A 23,977-nucleotide genomic window follows, 5' to 3' on the forward strand; every position below is an offset into this window, starting at 1 on the left:
GCTGAAGATCCTGGCTAGATGAAGCCATCAGGACCACATCATCTGCAAAAAGCAGAGACCTAATCCTGCAGCCACCAAACCAAATCCCCTCAACGCCTTGACTGCGCCTAGAAATTCTGTCCATAAAAGTTATGAACAGAATCGGTGACAAAGGGCAGCCTTGGCGGAGTCCAACCCTCACCGGAAACGTGTCCGACTTACTGCCGGCAATGCGAACCAAGCTCTGACACTGATCATACAGGGAGCGGACCGCCACAATCAGACAGTCCGAAACCCCATATTCTCTGAGCACTCCCCACAGGACTTCCCGAGGGACACAGTCGAATGCCTTCTCCAAGTCCACAAAGCACATGTAGACTGGTTGGGCAAACTCCCATGCACCCTCAAGGACCCTGCCGAGAGTATAGAGCTGGTCCACAGTTCCACGACCAGGACGAAAACCACACTGTTCCTCCTGAATCCGAGGTTCGACTATCCGGCGTAGCCTCCTCTCCAGTACACCTGAATAGACCTTACCGGGAAGGCTGAGGAGTGTGATCCCACGATAGTTAGAACACACCCTCCGGTTCCCCTTTTTAAAGAGAGGAACCACCACCTCGGTCTGCCAATCCAAAGGTACTGCCCCCGATGTCCACGCGATGCTGCAGAGTCTTGTCAACCAAGACAGCCCCACAGCATCCAGAGCCTTAAGGAACTCCGGGCGGATCTCATCCGCCCCCGGGGCCTTGCCACCGAGGAGCTTTTTAACTACCTCAGCAACCTCAGCCCCAGAAATAGGAGAGCCCACCACAGACTCCCCAGGCACTGCTTCCTCATAGGAAGACGTGTTGGTGGGATTGAGGAGGTCTTCGAAGTATTCCCTCCACCGATCCACAACATCCGCAGTCGAGGTCAGCAGAACACCATCCGCACCATACACGGTGTTGATAGTGCACTGCTTCCCCTTCCTGAGGCGGCGGATGGTGGTCCAGAATCGTTTTTTCTATAATATAATTGCCAATTAATTTTTTAATCATTTCTGATTCTGATTTTATTTCTATGTACTTTATTATGCAAGGTATGTAAAATGATTGTGTGTAGTCAAGTCAAACTTTATTTACAAAGCACATTAAAACATAAGTTGACCAACGCGCTGCACATAAGACAAAAAAAAACAGTAAAATAATTTAAACAGTGACTAACACAATTTACAGTGACATCAAATTTTAGTTAAAACTGTTGAGGTAAAGGATATTATGCTTGCACATTGCTGTAATATATGTTTTATTTTTATTTACAGCAGAAATGACGGGTCGTATCAAGTAATAGTTGCTTTTACAAACAGTGTAGCTCAGGTTTCTTTGCCTCGCCAAAGCATTTTTATTCGTAGAATTTTCATTGCAACACCCCAAAACATGATCATTAAGAAGTGAGGCTTTACCTGAGATCCAGACAGAGCCACACGGTGGAGAAATAACCCCAGCCGAGCTTCGAGAGCACCTTGTACCTTCCATTAAATGTGTCGCCTATCTGCACGGGGTGATAACCACCTGAGGACATTAAAGCAAAATAAATAAAAGGGAGGGAAAAGCTATGAGGCTTAAATCCATCATGCTTACCGTATTTTTCGGACTATAATTCGCAGTTTTTTTCATAGTTTGGCCGGGGGTGCGACTTATACTCAGGAGCGACTTATGTGTGAAATGATTAACACATTATCGTAAAATATCAAGTAATATTATTTATCTCATTCACGTAAGAGACTAGACGTATAAGATTTCATGGGATTTAGCGATTACACTGCAAAAAGTGAAATCTAAGTAAGATTAAATATCTCAAATAAGGGTGATATTTGCTTATTTTCTGTCTGATGAGATACTTCTCACTAAGCAAATTTTATGTTAGAGTGTTTTACTTGTTTTAAGGGTTTTGCTCCTAAATGATCTCAGTAAGATATTACAGCTTGTTGCTGAGATTTGATGACCTATACCTGGGGTCGGCAACCCGCGGCTCTAGAGCCGCATGCGGCTCTTTAGCGCCGCCCTCGTGGCTCTCTGGAGCTTTTTCAGAAATGTATGAAAAATGGAAAAAGATGAGGGGAAAACAATCTATTTTTTGTTTTAATATGGTTTCTGTAGGAGGACAAACATGACACAAACCTCCCTAATTGTTATAAAGCACACTGTTTATATTAAACAAGCTTCACTGATTCGAGTATTTGGCGAGCCCTGTTTTGTCCTACTAATTTTGGCGGTCCTTGAACTCACCGTAGTTTGTTTACATGTATAACTTTCTAGGACGTGTTTTATGCCACTTCTTTTTCTGTCTCATTTTGTCCACTAAACTTTTAAGGTTGTGCATGAAAGGTGAGTTTTGTTGATGTTATTGACTTGTTGGAGTGCTAATCAGACATATTTGGTCACTGCATGACTGCAAGCTAATCGATGCTAACATGCTATTTAGGCTAGCTATATGTACATATTGCATCATAATGCCTCATTTGTAGCTATATTTGAGGTCATTTAGTTTCCTTTAAGTCCTCTTAATTCAATTTATATCTCATGACACACTATCTGTATGTAATATGGCTTTTAACTTTTTGCGGCTCCAGACAGATTTTTTTTTGTATTTGGTCCAATATGGCTCTTTCAACATTTTGGGTTGCCGACCCCTGACCTATATTGAGTAAAACATGCTTGAAACTAGAATATCAAGTGTTGCAAAGCTGTGTCATCAACACTCACAAGTATAAAACTACTTTTTTAAAGTAATCATTTCTTACTTCAAGCATGAAATAACAAATCATGATTCTGACACAATTGTGTCTCATAATTAAAACAGATGACAGCCAAATGGACTTTGCTGTTTTATTTTCAATGAAACAATAGAAAATAAGTACTCATATACGGTAGTAGTACAGTTGGCACAGTACAGTAAACTGACAGTTAATATTTAAACATTTAACATGTGACATTTCTAACAATTTTGAACAGAAATAGTTCATGCACATTCAGATGAATTCTTCAAAATGCAAATTAAAAAATGTTTTGCTGTATATATGTGCACTAATTGACTGAAAGAGCACGCACTTGGCGCGATGATGTCATGTTATCGATGGAAAAATGCATTTTTAGACAATATGATTTGCCTGAGCGGCTAGGAGACCCCGAGAGTAACAAGTGGTTGCCTTGTTGCCTTTCCATTAAGAACAATAAACTAGTTTTTAGTATAAGTTTGCTGGTTTCAAGAAATGTAATGCCGAGCGCATATCATTATGTCAAGATTATGGCACTAGCATTTACTTCATTTAAGAATATTTTTCAACATATTGAGCAAAAAGGTCTCATATATTTTTTTTTCTATCAAGAAAAGTGCACTTGTTATTAGTGAGAATATACTTATTTTAAGGTATTTTTGGGTTCATTGAAGTTAGCTAGTTAGGGCCCGCATGGGAGTCCTTATGCAATGGGACATAAGGACCTATTGAATTTGTAAGGTTTTATTCTTTCTTTATTATTATTGTTCCGCCGCCTCTTTGAGCACTAATTTGACCCACTTAACATGCTTCAAAACTCACCATATTTGACCCACACATCAGGACCTGCAAAAAATGGTCTTTTATTAAAAAAACCGAACCCCAAAACTCAAAATTGCGCTCTAGCGCCCCCTAGGAAAAAAAAACTAGACTGCCTGTAACTCCCACTAGGAAGGTCGGAAAGACATGAAACAAAAACCTCTATGTAGGTTTGACTTAGACCTAGTTTTCATAATTGTATATCCTCGGGCAAAAATCAACAGGAAGTTGGCAATTCCCCCTTCAAGACAAAAAGGTACTAAAAACGGTCACTTTTGCCTTTTTGAGCTGTAATTTGACCCCCTTAACACGCTTCAAAACTCACTAAACTGAACGCACACATCAGGACTGGCAAAAATTGTGATCTAATAAAAAAACCTAACCCCAAATTTAAAAATTGCGCTCTAGAGCAATTTTTGAATAAAACGGACAAAAAACTGCTCCTCGGAAGAAAAAAATGACAAAACTGCCTCTAACTCCCACTGGGAAGGTCGGAGAGACATGAAACAAAATCCTCTCCGTAGGTCTCACTTAGACCTACATTTCATAAATTGACAACCCCCAGCAAAAATCTACAAGAAGCTTGCTATTCCCCCTTCAACACAACATTTTTGTAAAAACTGGTCACCTTTCTTCAAACATTATCTCCTCTGAGCGTGTTTGTTGTTTCGGCTTCAAACTAACACAGGAGAGAGATTGAACCCTTTTGATTAAAAGTTATCGAAAGAGCTTTAATACCAGCTCCGGTTTTGATTTTATGACCCTTCAAAGAGCCGCTGCGCTGATGCTGCTGTTTTTTCAAGAAGGCTGCTTAAAAGCAGGAAGCACCAGCGTGCCCACACAATGCAGACAAGGTAGGTACACTAAACAAAAGTATTGGGACAATTCGGACTAAAAGTAGACAAAAGTATTGGGACACTTATGACGAAAACTGAACAAAAGTATTGGGACAGTTAGGACTAGCACCTGCCAAATATGCGGGCCCGACCAATGCTGCTTGCAGCTTTAATTTTACTTGTTTTGGAAAGTCTTGACAAGCCAAATTTTCTTGCTCTATTGGCAGATAATTTTGCTTAGTACAAGTAAAATACCCCTCATTTTTGTATTTTTTTTCCCTTGTTTTTGAACACTGACTTTTTGCAGTGTAGGAGTGACAGATTGTTTGGTAAACGTATAGCATGTTCTATATGTTATAGTTATTTGAATGACTCTTACCATAATATGTTACGCTAACATACCAGTTGGTTATTTATGCCTCATATAACGTACACTTATTCAGCCTGTTGTTCACTATTCTTTATTTATTTTAAATTGCTTTTCAAATGTCTATTCTTGGTGTTGGATTTTATCAAATCAATTTCCCCCAAAAATGCGATTTATACTCCAGTGCGACTTATATATGTTTTTTTCCTTCTTTATTATGCATTTTCGGCCAGTGCGACTAATACTCCGGAGCGACTTATAGTCCGAAAAATACGGTACTTGTCATCAAAAATATATAAATATATAAAAATGTAGAACATTAAGACAGAGAGAGATTATTAGTGTCATTTGTAAATGAGCAGGAGTATGAAACACTGTCATACCATAACAATATCCTCTTGGGTCTTCAGCTTCCTTGAGCTCCAGCTGCTCCAGGCTTGCCAGGGCCTCGGAAGTGTGGGATAACCCACATTTACTCCTATTACACGCACACGCACGCACACACAATTACACACATTGGTGATGAAAACAACAACATCAAGGCCAAACAATCCTGATTTGGATCAGCACCTTTGTACACATCTCCTGCGTTAGGCCCTACATTTGCATGAAGGAAAATGACGACAAATGCCATCTTTACAGTCAAGCTATTTCCATCTGGGCTGTTAATCATTTTGCAGCACCTTGCTGCCTGACAACTTGCTCATGTATTGTATAGAATGCCAAGATAAGATAAGGTGGACACTCCAACCAGAAGTTGAATCATGCAACATTTTGCATGTGTATCACTAATTACATACACTGCAAAAAGTGAAATCTAAGTAAGATGAAATATCTCAAATAAGGGTGATATTTGCTTATTTTCTGTCTGATAAGATCATTCTGCTCACTAAGCAAATTTTATGTTAGAATGTTTTACTTGTTTTAAGTGTTTTGGTCCTAAATGATCTCAGTAAGATATTACAGCTTGTTGCTGAGATTTGATGACCTATATTGAGTAAAACATGCTTGAAACTAGAATATCAACTGTTGCAAAGCTGTGTCATCAACACTCACAAGTATAAAACTACTTTTTTAAAGTAATAATTTCTTACTTCAAGCATGAAAAAACAAAATGTATGCATATCATTATGTCAAGATAATGGCACTAGCATTTACTTAATTTAAGAATATTTTTCAACATATTGAGCAAAACGGTCTCCTTTTTTTTCTACCAAGAAAAATGCACTTGTTATTAGTGAGAATTTACTTATTTCAAGGTATTTTTGGGTTCATTGAGGTTAGCTGATTAGGGACCGCAATGTCCCTTTGGGACAGAGGACCCTATTGTATTTTGTGCGTTTTATTATTATTATTATTATTCCGCCGCCTCTTTGAGCTCAAATTTGACCCCCTTAACATGCTTCAAAACTCACCATATTTGACACACACATCAGGACCGGCGAAAATTGCCATCTAATAAAAAAACCAAACCCCAAAAGTCAAAATTGCGCTCAAGCGCCCCCTAGGAAAAAACACAGACAAAATTGCTTGTAACTTCGGGTAGGAATGTCGTAGAGACTAGGGATGTCCCGATCCAGGTTTTTGCACTTCCGATCCGATACCGATATTGTTTTTGCAATTCCGATCCGATACAGATACTGACCGATACTGATACTGGCCTATTCGAGCATGTATTAAAGTTTAAAGTTATTTAGCCTACTTAGTTGTCAGAATCATGTTGAAAAGGGTTTTAGTACTCTTGATAACAACTAGCCAGCTGAATTAGGGGAGTTTGAATAATACACAATGGTTGGTAACAAGAAACTGACCTGTTTATTCAAGGATAAACACAAAATAGACAAAATTATACATGACAAACAGAAATGGCATCATTGAACTAGGGCTGGGCGATATGGCCTTTTTTTAATATTGCAATATTTTAAGGCCATATTGCGATACACGATATATATCTCAATATTTTGCCTTAGCCTTGAATGAACACTTGATGCATATAATCACAGCAGTATGATGATTCTATGTGTCTACATTAAAGCATTCTTCTTCATACTGCATTAATATATGCCATTTTTAAACTTTCATGCAGAGAGGGAAATCACAACAAAAAAAAATCCCTATTTTTTTCATACGGTGTTGATGTGGAAATGTTTGCCTCTGCATTTTGATGGTGTGGGCGTGTGGCACCGAATGGAGATAAGCGTCTCGACAGACGTTACAATATTTGAACAATGATGACGAAAACTGTTTTCTCTGTCGTGTCCGTGTGTCGAAAATTGTTATGCGCTTTTTTTTTTTTTTTTGATTTTGTGCGTGGCATAGATTTGCCGTGCGCAGAGGACGCTTGAACAGGCGCGCACCTTAGCGGCTGCGCTAGCATCACAGCTAACGTTAGCTATGCTGCTACCTTGCTCTCTGCTGGAAGAGGGCGTATACGTATGTGACGTATGACGTGACAGTATGTGATGTGTGTAAGAAGGCGTGAGAATCCACAGACCTGTGGATGTGTTGAAGGTGTGCTGGAAAATGCGGAACGGAAATTAGGGAGCAGCAGAAAAGTGGAATGTATTATTTAAATCGGTGCGTTGGAAAACACGGACCAGAGTTTTTTGTAAACTGGATCTGGATCGGCATTTTCCCATGCCTTGCCGATACGCATTTTTTTGCAAATATCGGCGGCCGATCCGATCGGATCGGGACATCCCTAGTAGAGACATGAAACAAAAACATCTATGTAGGTCTGACTTAGACCTAGATTTCAGACATTGACATCTTTCAGCAAAAATCAACAGGAAGTTGGCAATTCCCCCTTCAAAACAACATTTTAGTAAAAACAGTCACTTTTGCCTTTTTGACCTGTAATTTGATCCCCCTTAACATGCTTTAAAACTCACCAAACTGGACACACACATCAGGACTGGCAAGAATTGCGATCTAATAAAAAAACCCAACCCCAAAACTCAAAATTGCGCTCTAGCGCCCCCTAGGAAGAAAACACAGACACAACTGCTCCTAGGAGGAAAACTCAGACAAAACTGCCTATAACTTCCAGTAGGAATGTCTTAGAGACATGAAACAAAAACTTCTATGTAGGTCTCACTTAGACCTACATTTCATAGATTGACAACCCCCAGCAAAAATCAACAGGAAGTTTGCAATTCCCCCTTCAAAACAAAAGTTTTGTAAAAACCGGTCACCTTTTTTCAAACATTATCTCCTCTGAGCGCGTTTGTTGTGTCGGCTTCAAACTAGCACAGGAGAGAGATTGAACCCTTTTGATTAAAAGTTGACTAAAGAGTTTTAATTACTGTTTCGGTTTGGATTTTATGTGCCGTGAAAGTCAGTCCCGTCCATCGCTGCTTGCAGCTTTAATTTTCTTTCAAACTGTCATTGCTCAAAACATAATATTGAATCAAAATCAATGTTATTAAGAATTATTGACCTATCCAAGGTTTCGATTACTTCACATCAAATATTCCACTAAGAAAAATATTTTTGGTGGAAGATTTTGCAAATTTGGTAAATAAATAACCCCAAAATTTATATTTTGTTGTTTTCTTACTGTACCGAAAATGATTCGAACCGTGACCTTTAAACCGAGGTACGTACCAAACCGAAATTTTTGTGTACCGGTACATCACTACATACATTTGTCTTGCTATCAAAATGGGTTATAGCTATTTAAAAAGCAGCAGCGCTTTGCCAAAAAGTGAGTCGACAATTACGGTTGAAAGCAGTTCTAAATAATGTTCGATTTGCAAAATGCATTAATTACTCAATGTTTTTTTAAACCTTGTTAAAGATGCACAAACTGTAAAGATTAATTTTGGCGACCAGAAAAGGCAAATTAGGATCAGGAGTAAGAAATGCCTAAGAATCATTCAAACAGGTTAATAATGACGATGTAACCCTTTATAAAGAAAAGTAACTAATTTGTAATACGGGAAACTAGTGAAGGGGGAATGACGCCTCAGTGAGTGTATGGCACACTCACTAGCTCTACGGACACTGCACCAATACTGTTAGCGTTTCATAATGGTATTTAAAAAAGTCACTGCAAATAAAATTAATTGTTAGAAAATACAATTCCCCCTCCAAAACAAAAGTTTTGTAAAAACCGGTCACCTTTTTTCAAACATTATCTCCTCTGAGCGCGTTTGTTGTGTCGGCTTCAAACTAGCACAGGAGAGAGATTGAACCCTTCTGATTAAAAGTTGACTAAAGAGTTTTAATTACTGCTCCGGTTTGGATTTTATGTGCCGTCAAAGTCGGTCCTGTCCATCGCTGCTTGCAGCTTTTTTTTTAAATTTGTTTTGTAAAGTCTTGACAAGCCGAATTTTCTTGTTCTATTGGCAGATAATTTTGCTTAGTTCAAATGAAGTGAAGTGAATTATATTTATATAGCGCTTTTCTCTAATGACCCAAAGCACTTTTACATAGTGAAAGCCAATATCTAAGTTACATTTAAAGCAGTGTGGGTGGCACTGGGAGCAGGTGGGCAAAGTGTCTTGCCCAAGAACACAACGGCAGTGACTAGGATGGCGGAAGCGGGGATCGAACCTGGAACCCTCAAGTTGCTGGCACGGCCACTCTACCAACCGAGCTATACCGCCCCACAAATAAAATACCTCTAATTTTTTTTTCTTCTGGTTTTTGAACACTGACATTTTGGAGTGTAACAAAGAAACATAAAAAAAATGCACTACCTCGGTGTGTAAAATAATGCTTCTTCTCAATTGCAACCAGAGGTGGGTAGAGTAGCCAGAAATTGTACTCAAGTAAGAGTACTGTTACTTTAGAGATTTATTACTCAAGTAAAAGTAAGGAGTAGTCACCCAAATATTTACTTGAGTAAAAGTAAAAAGTATGTTGTGAAAAAACTACTCAAGTACTGAGTAACTGATGAGTAACATACACACACATATCATATATATATATATATATATATATATATATATATATATATACACACACACACACACACACATTTATATATATATATATACATATATATATATATACACACACATATATATATACAGTATATAATTTATATTTATTTATTTTGCCGTTTTTGTTTACATGTTAAAGGTGTTTTAATGAATATACATGCATGTTTAACACATATAGATTCCTTTCTTTCATGAAGACAAGAATATAAGTTGGTGTATTACCTGATTCTGATGACTTGCATTGATTGGAATCAGACAGCAGTGCTGATAGCGTCCACGTTTTCAAATGGAGGAGAAAAAAAGTTCCTCCTTTCTGTCTAATACCACATGAAAGTGGTTGTTTTTTGGCATCTTATTTGTCCAGCTTCCATATTCGTTTTTATACACTTTACAAGAAATACATTGGCGGCAAACTCCGTAGCTTGCTAGCTTGTTTGCGCTGGCTTTCGGAGACTCTTGTTTTGAAAGCGCAGGCGCGATGGAGCGGCACTTTTATTGTGAAGACAGGAACTGGGCAGTCAGTCTTTAGGCTTTTGACGGGATGTACGGTTGAAATAAAAAATGTTTTTTTTTCCTTCACACTTTTGATTGATTGATTGAAACTTTTATTAGTAGATTGCACAGTACAGTACATATTCCGTACAATTGACCACTAAATGGTAACACCCCAATAAGTTTTTCAACTTGTTTAAGTCAGGTCATGTGACCGCCTGGCTCTGTTTTTTAATTGGTCCAACGTCACCAGTGACTGCATCTGATTGGTGGAACGGAGTGAACGTCACCAGTGACTGTATTTGTTGAAACGCAGGCACTATGAAGGTCTGTCTGACAGACCAAAACAAACAAAGCGTGCATTAACAGATCGATAAAAATTAGTAGCGAGTAGCGAGCTGAATGTAGATAAAAGTAGCGGAGTAAAAGTAGCGTTTCTTCTCTATAAATATACTCAAGTAAAAGTAAAAGTATGTTGCATTAGAACTACTCTTAGAAGTACAATTTATCCCAAAAGTTACTCAAGTAGATGTAACGGAGTAAATGTAGCGCGTTACTACCCACCTCTGATTGCAACCAAACATACTTTTAAAGATGCATTTTAGGAGCAAAAGTTGTGCATGAAGCTGAAAAAATACAAAGTAGCCAAGTTGCTGCAGTCTTAAGAGACAAGAAAAGGCCTACACTCACGTGTGACGCTGCAGAGGGGCGGCGAAGAGCGAACGGCGACTCCTCTCCATCATGTGCGGCGATCCGGAGATACGCAAGGCTCCGCGATGCTGAAAGACGGATATCCTGCAACGTAAGGAGGGCGCTGCATTTAGCGAGTACGTGTGTGGTAGGCGGCGGCAAAGTGCATTCGCGAGTGTACTGTATTCCTGTCTCTCTACTGAGAGTTGCAGCAGCAGCAGCAGCGTCGGGGGAAGCCCGACTAAAAAAGAGCGGAACAGCTGACAAGGAGTGTGACCTCAACACTGCCGGGGTCGCAGGGTATCCTGCGAGAGTGGCTTCCCCCGTCTTTGTAAGACACAAGCAGCAAAATTAGGCCCCCATTAATGAAGCTCCAATAAGATCACAATCTGATCATTTAAATCAGCACTACTGTACATTCTTGCACCTGCATTAAAAAGATGTAATAGGGTTACAACATACCTTTCTATTAATCCTTACAAACAGCAATAAAAGCCTATTTTCGAAGCGGGAGGTAATAAAGTCACCAACACAGAGATGAACAAATACAAACCCCCGTTTCCATATGAGTTGGGAAATTGTGTTAGATGTAAATATAAACGGAATACAATGATTTGCAAATCATTTTCAACCCATATTCAGTTGAATATGCTACAAAGACAACATATTTGATGTTCAAACTGATTTGAAGAATTTGATGCCAGCAACACGTGACAAAGAAGTTGGGAAAGGTGGCAATAAATACTGATAAAGTTGAGGAATGCTCATCAAACACTTATTTGGAACATCCCACAGGTGAACGGGCAAATTGGGAACAGGTGGGTGCCATGATTGGGTATAAAAGTAGATTCCATGAAATGCTCAGTCATTCACAAACAAGGATGGGGCGAGGGTCACCACTTTGTCAACAAATGCGTGAGAAAATTGTTGAACAGTTTAAGAAAAACCTTTCTCAACCAGCTATCGCGAGGAATTTAGGGATTTCACCATCTACGGTCCGTAATGTCATCAAAGGGTTCAGAGAATCTGGAGAAATCACTGCACGTAAGCAACTAAGCCCGTGACCTTCGATCCCTCAGGCTGTACTGCATCAACAAGCGACATCAGTGTGTAAAGGATATCACCACTTGGGCTCAGGAACACTTCAGAAACCCACTGTCAGTAACTACAGTTGGTCGCTACATCTGTAAGTGCAAGTTAAAACTCTCCTATGCAAGGCGAAAACCGTTTATCAACAACACCCAGAAACGCCGTCGGCTTCGCTGGGCCTGAGCTCATCTAAGATGGACTGATACAAAGTGACGAGTCCACATTTCAAATTGTTTTTGGAAACTGTGGATGTCGTGTCCTCCGGACCAAAGAGGAAAAGAACCATGCGGATTGTTATAGGCGCAAAGTGTAAAAGCCAGCATGTGTGATGGTATGGGGGTGTATTAGTGCCCAAGACATGGGTAACTTACACATCTGTGAAGGCGCCATTAATGCTAAAAGGTACATACAGGTTTTGGAGCAACATATGTAGCCGTCCAAGCAACGTTACCATGGACGCCCCTGCTTATTTCAGCAAGACAATGCCAAGCCAGGGCTTCACGGTGGCAGAGGGGTTAGTGCATCTGCCTCACAATACGAAGGTCCTGAGTAGTCTTGGGTTCAATCCCGGGCTCGGGATCTTTCTGTGTGGAGTTTGCATGTCCTCCCCGTGACTGCGTGGGTTCCCTCCGGGTACTCCGGCTTCCTCCCACTTCCAAAGACATGCACCTGGGGATAGGTTGATTGGCAACACTAAATTGGCCCTAGTGTGTGAATGTGAGTGTGAATGTTGTCTGTCTATCTGTGTTGGCCCTGCGATGAGGTGGCCACTTGTCCAGGGTGTACTCCGCCTTTCGCCCAATTGTAGCTGAGATAGGCTCCAGCGCCCCCCGCGACCCCAAAGGGAATAAGCGGTAGAAAATGGATGGATGGAATGCCAAGCCACGTGTTACATCAACGTGGCTTCATAGTAAAAGAGTGCGGGTACTAGACTGGCCTGCCTGTAGTCCAGACCTGTCTCCCATCGAAAATGTGTGGCGCATTATGAAGCCTAAAATACCACAAAGGAGACCCCCGGACTGTTGAACAACTTAAGCTGTACATCAAGCAAGAATGGGAAAGAATTCCACCTGAGAAGCTTCAAAAATGTGTCTCTTCAGTTCCCAAACGTTTACTGAGTGTTGTTAAAAGGAAAGGCCATGTAACACAGTGGTGAACATGCCCTTTCCCAACTATGTTGGCACGTGTCGCAGCCATGAAATTCTAAGTTATTTATTATTTGCAAAAAAAATAAAAAAATTTATGAGTTTGAACATCAAATATGTTGTCTTTGTAGCATATTCAACTGAATATGGGTTGAAAAGGATTTGCAAATCATTATATTCCGTTTATATTTATATCTAACACAATTTCTTAACTCATATGGAAACGGGGTTTGTCCTTAGTATTACTGTATTTTCCGGACCATAAGGCGCACTGCCGATGAACGGGTCGAGCCAGGTCTATTTTCATACAAAAGGCGCACCGCATTAAAGGGGTCATATTATAAAAAAAAATTTCTCTAAATGTAAAAGACTTCCTTGTGGTCTACATAACATGTAATGGTGGTTCTTTGGTCAAAATGTTGCATAGATGATGTTTTACACATCATCTTCAAGTCGCTTTCTGACAGTCGTTTTTTGAGGGTGGTCTTATTTACGTGGCTCACCTTTGACGGCGTCTTCTCCCCGTCATTTTTGTTGTAGTGGTGTAGCATGCAAGGACGGGAGTGGAAGAAGTGTCAAAAGATGGAGCTAACTGCTTTAATGACATTCACACTTTACTTCAATCAATAACGGAGCAGCATCTCCTCATCCGTGGCTCACTAGTTCAACAACAAGGCTGTAAATGTGTACCGTGAAAAACCGTCCGACCGAAACTCTAATATCTAAAGTTCCTTGGGTGAATAATGTAAACTCACGACACCGGTATGTTTTAGTGCTTTCATGGCGGGTTTACTGACAGATATAAGTAAGAACTATACACTACTTTATATTAGAAATGGCAACAGTGGAGGATGAATGTCACATAACAAGATAGAGAAAAAGAAGAAGCTTATCGACTACGGTGTCAACACAGACTACAAAGGCGGATGTGTGCACATTTTCAGGACTCATGCAGATCCCAAATACAGATCAGCAGGTACCAAAAGGTAAGAAAAGTTGCTTTTGCCTTGTCTTGCAAAACAAAACGCCAGATAATATGTCTTACCTTATACACACCATAAAAATACTCCTATGTTGAATCACAGTACAATCCATCAAATGGTGCGGCTTCATAGCTTACCAAAGTCCTACTAAAACATTTTGATAGATGTTTGAGCGCCGTGTATAATGTTCTATATTTTCAATGGAACATATAAAATGTTTGTGTTGTTTACTTGAGTCATATTGCAGTCTACACGTATCTCTTGTGTGTGACTGCCATGTACTGGTCACACTTATCATTTCTCCATGTACCAAATAAAATAGATTCGAGGTTGGTAAGCACAACCAAAATGATTCCGTACATTAGGCGCACTGGGTTATAAGGTGCACTGTCGAGTTTTGAGAAAATGAAATGATTTTAAGTGTGCCTTGTAGTCCGAAAAATACGTACATACTGTATTGAACTTCATTTAAAAGTATGCACAATCCCCTGCCTGGTAACACATTGTTATAAATTGTGTGTGTGGCCTTCTCTCTCGTGCACAGCTGTCCACAGTCAAATGACGTATGCTGTGTTGTATATTTAGACAGGCTCAAGTACTATTCTTACCAAGGACTAGCATCATGAGGCTATGGTTACAGCATCTTTGGATGAACAGGTGCAACATTATACAACATCATGTATGCCTTACTCGATATTTTGCACTGTGAAGACACTTGGGGACAAGCAAGGTTTTGACCAGGTTAGTCTTCACATGAAGATTTTCAGTTTTGTTTTTTATGACTAACTCAATTTCCAGTTGTATGCTTTATTTCTAATACATTCCTTGAGTTGTTTGGCACCACTTGTTTGACCTGGCTCATCAACACATTACAACGCATAGGGATGTGCTGATATGAAATTTCATATCACAGTTATCATTACACCAACATTATCACAGCTATTTTTATCGGGTGTATTAAAATATTAAGAATGAAGTCCATGAAATTATTAGGGCTTCATTTTTAAGAGAAATAAAAACAGGAGGAGGAAAATAATTAACATTTTATTGTATTTGGGTCAATATGGTAGTTCTAAATTTATTGTAAATACGGTCAGTAGTTTTACTTGATTTTAGCTTTATTAACCCTTGTGTGGTGTTCGGGTCTGTGGGACCCGTTTTCGATTTTTATTAAAAGAAAAATGATACAATTAATACATTTTTCAAACTGAGACTCACTGGCTTTGGCTCATTTTCTGTGAAGAACATATATCAGAATACATATGTAATGAACACACACCATACACCACCCCTACACATTTATATTACATATAAGATGTTAGGGATGTCCCGATCCGATATTTGGATTGGATCGGCCGCCGATATTTGCAAAAAAATGGGTATCGGCAAGGCATGGGAAAATGCCGATCCAGATCCAGTTAAAAAAAAAAAACTCCGCTCCGTGTTTTCCAACGCACCTATTTAAATAGTACATTCCACTTTTCTGCTGCTCCGTAATTTGCGTTCCGCATTTTCCAGCACACCTTCAACACATCCACAGGTCTGTGGATTCGAACGCAGTTGCTTTTAGCTGCTGGCATTACACGACAGGCTATTCTCACTCTTTTCTGTGTCTCCCTCTCACAGACAGCAAGCGCACCTTCTTACACACGTCACATACTGTCACGTCATACGTCACATACTGTCACGTCATACGTCACATACATATACGTCCTCCCCGAGCAGAGAGGTAGCAGCATGGCTAACGTTAGCTGTGATGCTAGCGCAGCCGTGTGACCAACGTTCTCCCTCTAAGGTGCGCGCTTGTGCAATTGCGCACTGTTTAAACGTCCTCTGCGCATAGCAATCATATGCCACGCACAAAATCAAATAAAAAAATAAGCGCATAACACTTTTCGACACACGGTCACGACAGAGAAAACAGTTTTTGTCATCATTGTTCAAATATTATAACGTCTGTCGAGACGCTTATCTCCATTCGGTGCCACACGTCCACACCATCAAAATGCAGAGGCAAAAATTTCCAGATCAACACCGTATGAAAAAATTAGTGATTTTTTTAGTTGTGATTTCCTTCTCTGCATGAAAGTTTAAAAGCAGCATATATTAATGCAGTATGAAGAAGAATGTTTTAATGTAGACATGCAAGCCTTGAAAGAAAATGTTGAAAATCAAGACTACATTTCCTGCAAATGGGTGCATTTCTACCCTATATTTTAACTTTAGATTTATTCTCATATCAAACTCTTTTGGCTGTCTTTTTGACACTTACATCCGGCGCCCCCCTCCACACCCTGGATTATAAATAATGTAAATAATTCAATGTGATTATCTTGTGTGATGACTGTATTATGATGATAGTATATATCTGTATCATTAATCAATTTAAGTGGACCCCGACTTACACAAGTTGAAAAACTTATTGGGGTGTTACCATTTAGTGGTCAATTGTACGGAATATGTACTTCACTGTGCAACCTACTAATAAAAGTCTCAATCAATCAATCAAAACACATAGAATCATCATACTGCTGTGATTATATGCATCAAGTGTTCATTCAAGGCTAAGGCAAAATATCGAGATATACATCGTGTATCGCAATCTGGCCTTAAAATATCGCAATATTAAAAAAAAGGCCATATCGCCCAGCCCTAGTTCAATGATGCCATTTCTGTTTGTCATGTATAATTTTGTCTATTTTGTGTTTATCCTTGAATAAACAGGTCAGTTTCTTGTTACCAACCATTGTGTATTATTCAAACTCCCCTAATTCAGCTGGCTAGTTGTTATCAAGAGTACTAAAACCCTTTTCAACATGATTCTGACAACTAAGTAGGCTAAATAACTTTAAACTTTAATACATGCTCGGATAGGCCAGTATCGGTCAGTATCGGTATCGGTCAGTATCGGTATCGGATCGGAAGTGCAAAAACAATATCGGTATCGGATCGGAAGTGCAAAAACCTGGATCGGGACATCCCTATAAGATTTCCGGGTCCACTGGACCCGGGGCTAATAGAAGTGTGGAAATTGATGTTATGTGTACCACACACACACACACACACACACACACACACACACACACACACACACACACACACACACACACACACGCACACACACACACACATGCATGTCTTGCCTACTTTGTGTGGACCCACGTTTGGTCAGTAGGTTGTGAGGGCCCCCCTTTCCACTATAACTATCCATCCATCCAGCCATCCATTTTCTACCGCTTATTCCCTTTGGGGTCGCGGGGGCGCTGGAGCCTATCTCAGCTACAATCGGGCGGAAGGCGGGGTACACCCTGGACAAGTCGCCACCTCATCGCAGGGCCAACACAGATAGACAGACAACATTCACACTCACATCCACTATAACTAGAATGATGAAAATATATCTAGCACTAGATGGGAGTAGAGAGTTGCAACCTCACTTAAGAATGCAAAACACACAAAGTAAAAAATAATTTCACTTTTGTAGTTGTGAGGACCGACCGATGTTGCTAGGTAGATTTGACCATACACACGCATAGTAGTAAGTTATGCGAGTTGGCCATTTTTAAGGAACGCAAACGCAAACGCACGCACGCACACACGCACACACACACACACACACACACACACACACACACACACACACACACACACACACACACACACACACACACACACAGCAGGCCTAGACAGGAGGAGGACAGAGTGTAGGTACACAGAACATCAGAGGGTCAAATGTGCGAGAAAATGAGAGCAGACAGTGTTGACAAACAATGTTGCAACCTCGTGTGGGAACCACAGGTGCAGAAACACAAAAGAAAAATCCCTGTGGGATGCAGAAACTGGCAGATAAATTTCGATGCAACGTTCATATTGTTGTTACTCAGTCAGCGTTTGTGGGTCTGATGGACCCATTGCATTTTGTGGCTTTTAATGCCTCACAATCAAACACTTTTGTGTTAAAATACTGAACAGATGTTTATTGGGATAAGGTAAACATCTGTTCAGTATTTTAACATAAAAGTGTTTGATTGTGAGGCATTAAAAGCCACAAAATGCAACGGGTCCATCAGACCCACAAACAGATGTTTACCTTATCCCAATAAACATCTGTTCAGTATTTTAACATAAAAGTGTTTGATTGTGAGGCATTAAAAGCCACAAAATGCAACGGGTCCATCAGACCCACAAACGCTAGTTGAGTAACAACAATATGAACATTACACAAGGCTTAAACAGCTGGTAACATCTTTTTTTACATTAACATGACAGTTGGGAATGTCAAAATGATACTTAAAGCATTACCTGTGTAGGGAAAAAAGTTCAGTCTAAAATATTGTAATTCATTATATCATTTCTGGTATTTCTCGGTTATTATGACTAATTGATGTAATTATTGTTGTTTATTTCCAGTTTTATGCAGTATTTCTAATACAGTCCTTTAGTTAGTGAGTAGATTTGTTTGACCTCGCTCATCAACACATAGGAATGTGAGAATATGAAAATATGTAATTTATCATGACCAAACTTATCAGTTGTCATAATTATAGCAGTATCTTGAAATAATTAAAATGAAGTCTATGAAATGATTAGGGCTTTGTTTTTACGTAAAATAACAAAAAAAAGGATGAGGAAAATAGTAAACGTTTTTAATTATTATTATTATTTTTTTTTTAATCAATATTGTTGTACGTGCTCAAAAAGTACTTATAATTATTAGTTTTTTTAGAGTAAATAAAATAAATAAACACAGGGTTAGAAAACCCACTATTATGCATTTTTAACGTTTCTTATGCCTCACTGGTTTTAGTCTTAATGTTTTATGGCCAAGCTTTTATCGTTTTAAATATGACTGCGAACCGTAACACTTTAAAATGTATCTAAATGAAAAGTGCGTAACGAATTAAATCTATTATTGTTTATTTTTTCAACTGTGTTAAGTGGTCCTTGAACGCACCATAAAAACACCTCCGTCTTGTATTCCACTGATTATAGATCAATCACTCTGTTCTAAGAGAGCACAGCTTGTAGGATAGTTGCTCATGCAGTAATGTCTTTATATACGTTTAGATTGAGATATGTCAGTTCTTTAAGGGGAAATACGTTAATGTGTCTTGTTTTCATATTAGCATTTAAGCAAGAGCTGGCACCAGTCCGTGAGTTTATCAAACTGCAGTTTTTAATCACGTTTTTTTTGATCATTTGAAAGTTGTATATACTGTTTATTGTTACATCCCTAATAACGCAGCTTGTCTGCCAGTAAAAAAAAGAAGACGTAGCAAGAGGGATCAATGTTGCCAATTTAGCAACCTTGAGCCTATCAGTAAGTAACAAGACCCCTTTTTTAAAAAGCGACAAATTAAGAGTGAAGAGTATTTTAGTGACTCTGACATGAAAGCACATAATGTTAAAGCCTGGGCAGTAGTGATGGGTCCGGCAACACCGATGCATCGGCGCATGCGTCGAGCTCATAGAGCAAAACCTTGTGTCGGTGCGCGTACCGCTTTTAGAAAGTCACGTGACCGATCATGAGCTGTTTTGGTCACGTGACCGATACGCCAACTGTGTCGCACTGACGCCTCCTCTGTGCCTTGTGAGCGGGTCTTTTCTACAGCCGGAGAAATAATAACTAAGAAGACAAATCGTCTAAAATGTAATATGTCGGAAAAACTTTTTATTTTTTATTTTTATAAAAATGTGTAAAAAAATAAAATTAAAAAAATTCCCAGTCCACAATCATCCACAACACGTTCTCTTAGATTTCCATGTTATGATACATGTTCACATTATTTATTGACTGTATCTAAAAAAGATACAAATATATTTTTATTTAAATGAAGATATGAAATAATCCTAAATGAAATACAATGACTTGGTTTATATTATTGTATATACTAGGGCAGGGGTCACCAACGCGGTGCCCGCGGTCACCAGGTAGCCCGTAAGGACCAGATCAGTCGCCCGCTGGCCTGTTCTAAAAATAGCTCAAAGAGCAGCACTTACCAGTGAGCTGCCTCTATTTTTTAAATTTTATTTATTTACTAGCAAGCTGGTCTCGCTTTGCTCGACATTTTTAATTCTAAAAGAGACAAAACTCAAATAGAATTTGAAAATCCAAGAAAATATTTTAAAGACTTGGTCTTCACTTGGAATAAGCGGTAGAAAATGGATGGATGGATGGGTCTTCACTTGTTTAAATAAATTCATTTATTTTTTACTTTGCTTCTTATTACTTTTAGAAATACAATTTTAGAGAAAAAATACAACCTTAAAAATGATTTTAGGATTTTTAAACAAATATACCTTTTTACCTTTTAAATTTCTTCCTCTTCTTTCCTGACAATTTAAATCAATGTTCAAGTAAAAACATTTTTTTATTATTGTAAAGAATAATAAATATTTTAGCTTCTGTTTTTTCGACGAAGAATATTTGTGAAATATTTCTTCAAACTTACTATGATTAAAATTCAAAAAAAATATTCTGGCAAATCTAGAAAATCTGTAGAATCAAATGTAAATCTTATTTCAAAGTATTTTGAATTTATTTTAAAATTTTTGTTCTGGAAAATCTAGAAGAAATACTGATTTGTCTTTGTTAGAAATATAGCTTGGTCCAATTTGTTAAATATTCTAACAAAGTGCAGATTGGATTTTAACCAATTTAAAACATGTCATCAAAATTCTAAAATTGATCTTAATCAGCAAAAATGACTAATGATGTTCCATAAATTCTTTTTTTAATTTTTTCAAAAAGGATCAAATTAGCTAGTTTTTCTCTTCTTTTTGTCGGTTGAAATTTGAATTTTAAAGAGTCTAAATTGAAGATACACTATGTTTCAAAATTTTATTTTAATTTTTTTCTTGTTTTCTCCTCTTTTAAATCCGTTCAATTAAGTGTTTTTCTCATCATTTATTCTCTACAAAAAACCTTCCGTAAAAGGAAAAAAAAATGTGCGACGGAATGACAGACAGAAATACCCATTTTTTTATATATATAAATGTATTTATCTAGCTATTCTTGTTTAAATCACACTTACGTGTAACTTACAAATGACAATATATTTATTTATTTAAGTGTGTATCAAACTGGTAGCCCTTCGCATTAATCAGTACCCAAGAAGTAGTTTTTGGTTTCAAAAAGGTTGGTGACCCCTGTACTAGGGCATCAAATCAGTGTCAGTTGAGTCGGTCCATAGGTTGCCTGTAGGGATTTTTAATGTCCAGCAGATGTCAGTATTTAGTGACACAGTATCGACACAGTATCAATACAGGTTTGCAATGTGTCGAAACGCTTCATGACGCCTCATCAACCCATCACTAATGGACACTAAATAATTTAGTAAAATAGAAAAATAAAGTTACTCACCGTGTATTGTCAACATTTGAGGCTCAAGTTTGACTCGCAAGACAACAATATATGTAGCTAATTAGCTTCTTCTTCTTCTCTTTCCTCATAGGGAGAGGAGTTGCTGCCTCTAGTGGCCAAATGTGTGAAATACAGTTTCACACGCTGAAAAAATGTCAAATATGAAGAAAAAGACACGGTGTTAGGATGTTAAACAGCAGCGACTTATAATAATTGCAATCTTTGTTAGAACTGGGAACACTTTATTGCGTCACATTCAGCTTTTGTTAGGTTTTTGAAGACTTAATGTCAGAATTATTTAGCAACAGAGTGTATCTACTGTACACGAATCCACGGTCACAACAGTTAAAGAGAGCCTTGACTTTTAGTATCCAGCAGAAATTCAACCTGCTTTTATTTTTTTTTAATCCATGGTGCTAATTTAAACTGCGGTAAAGTTAGAAGGAGATTGTCACATTCACCAATAACTTCAAATGTGTCAATCTGTTTCTTACTTTACCAGACTCTAATTTAAGACATACAAATTTAGGCGAAGCCTTCCTGTTGGCGGGGTAGTGTTTCAATTAAATATGGACACTAAATAATTTAGTAAAATAGAGAAATAAAGTTACTCACCGTGTATTGTCAACATTTGAGGTTCAAGTTTGACACACAAGACAACAAAATATGTAGCTAATTAGCTTCTTCTTCTTCTCTTTCCTCATAGGGAGAGGAGTTGCTGCCTCTAGTGGCCAAATGTGTGAAATACAGTTTCACACGCTGAAAAAATGTCAAATATGAAGAAAAAGACACGGTGTTAGGATGTTAAACAGCAGTAACTTCTAATAATTGAAATCTTTGTTAGAATTGGGAACACTTTTTTGTGTCACATTCAGCCTTTGTTAGGTTTTTGAAGACTTAAAGTCAGAATTATTTAGCAAGAGAGTGTATCTACTGTACAAAAATCCACGGTCACAACAGTTAAAGAGAGCCTTGACTTTTAGTATCCAGCAGAAATTCAACCTGCTATTATTTAATTAAAAAAAAAAAGATGGTGCTAATTTAAACTGTGGTAAAGTTAGATCATACTTGCCAACCTTGAGACCTCCGATTTCGGGAGGTGGGCGTGGTCGGGGCGTGGCGGGGGCGTGGTTAAGAGGGGAGGAGTATATTTACAGCTAGAATTCACCACTACTGGTCAAATAATGTGGAATAGCATTTAATTTTACATGTATGCAATGCCATTTAAATGTAATTATAGATAATAATAATAATAATAAATACTGTGTAGTGTTGTAAATAGTCAACGGGAAGGATTTTAGTAAGATATAAGCCATGAGCACTACACAGCCAGAAAAAAACCTAGGCAGGACAAGTCAAAATATTTGCAAGGTGTAGATTTGAGAAGTCGGGCAAGTAGAAAAAAACCTTAACGTTGAACCCTGCATGTGTTGAGCTGCTGCCGCTTAAGGTTAGACAGCACTGTACATAGAGCGGTTCTGCTCATTAGTAATAAATTCTAATGTTGGATGTTCACTCCTTCACACAGATGAGTATAGAAAAATATTTTCAACGGCCGAAAAGGGCTCGACTTGGAGAGGAGGTAGGCCTACAGTCCGGACCACAGGTGCGACCTGTTCAGCAGCAGCAGGAGGAGGAGGAGGTTGACTGACTGTGGCAGGACACCTCTGCCTCTGTTTCACTTCATGTTGCTGGTAAATAATATGGTTGTAGTAGTAGGCTAAAGTTAAATTATTTAGTATTCACTAATTAAAGGGGCAGAGCTTTAAGAGACATTTTAGCTTTTATATTTTATAAGATATATTTTTTGTAAGAACCACAATTAATAAATATATTTCACTGAATCACTAATTGTTCAAATCTGTATATAAATATGTACATACAATGTTGTAATTATATTCCAACTCCGCGTTCTTCTTGGCCAATCGCCGCTGCCGCCGCCACCCCCCGCTCCCCGACCACACCACCACAAATAGATGCCTGTCCTGTGGGAAACACTGTATATATATATATATATATATATATATATATATATATATCAGTGACGTGCGGTGAGGTTGATGGCTGGTGAGGCACTGACTTCATCACAGTCAGATTTACAAACATATGAACCCTAAAGAGTATCTTATTCACCATTTGATTGGCAGCAGTTAACGGGTTATGTTTAAAAGCTCATACCAGCATTCTTCCCTGCTTGGCACTCAGCATCAAGGGTTGGAATTGGGGGTTAAATCACCAAAAATGATTCCCGGGCGCGGCGCCGCCGCTGCCCACTGCTCCCCTCACCTCCCAGGGGGTGATCAAGGGGATGGGTCAAATGCAGAGGATACATTTCACCACACCTAGTGTGTGTGTGACAATCATTGGTACTTTAACTTAACTTTAACTTTACACATACAAACTGTAGCACACAAAAAAGCACATTTAATAAAAAAAACGTTATTATGGTCTTACCTTTACTTATAAATGAAGTAAAGTCCGCTGTTGTGCTGGATTAATGCACCCCTGAC

The 23,977-nt window shown here is 38.6% G+C and overlaps 1 protein-coding gene across 2 annotated transcripts in view; it reads right to left on the reverse strand.

The window, feature by feature from the left end:
* LOC133615363 (SRSF protein kinase 3) overlaps nucleotides 1-23,977 on the reverse strand; it is a 51,193-nt gene that overhangs the window by 25,134 nt on the left and 2,082 nt on the right. Inside the window, exons 2-6 of one of the 2 annotated variants that reach the window (XM_072912950.1) lie at nucleotides 22,083-22,226; nucleotides 21,468-21,611; nucleotides 10,888-11,214; nucleotides 5,140-5,234; nucleotides 1,421-1,529 (exon numbers count right to left, since the gene is read on the reverse strand). In XM_072912950.1, coding sequence (XP_072769051.1) covers nucleotides 1,421-1,529; nucleotides 5,140-5,234; nucleotides 10,888-10,940 — 257 coding nt within the window. In that variant the 5' untranslated portion in view covers nucleotides 10,941-11,214; nucleotides 21,468-21,611; nucleotides 22,083-22,226. Of the gene's footprint in view, nucleotides 1-1,420; nucleotides 1,530-5,139; nucleotides 5,235-10,887; nucleotides 11,282-21,467; nucleotides 21,612-22,082; nucleotides 22,227-23,977 lie in introns of those variants that run through there. The other variant, XM_072912958.1, reaches the window with a different exon arrangement.

The sequence above is a fragment of the Nerophis lumbriciformis genome, linkage group LG01 (genome assembly GCF_033978685.3).
Source record: "Nerophis lumbriciformis linkage group LG01, RoL_Nlum_v2.1, whole genome shotgun sequence".
Classification (NCBI taxonomy): Eukaryota; Metazoa; Chordata; class Actinopteri; order Syngnathiformes; family Syngnathidae; genus Nerophis; species Nerophis lumbriciformis.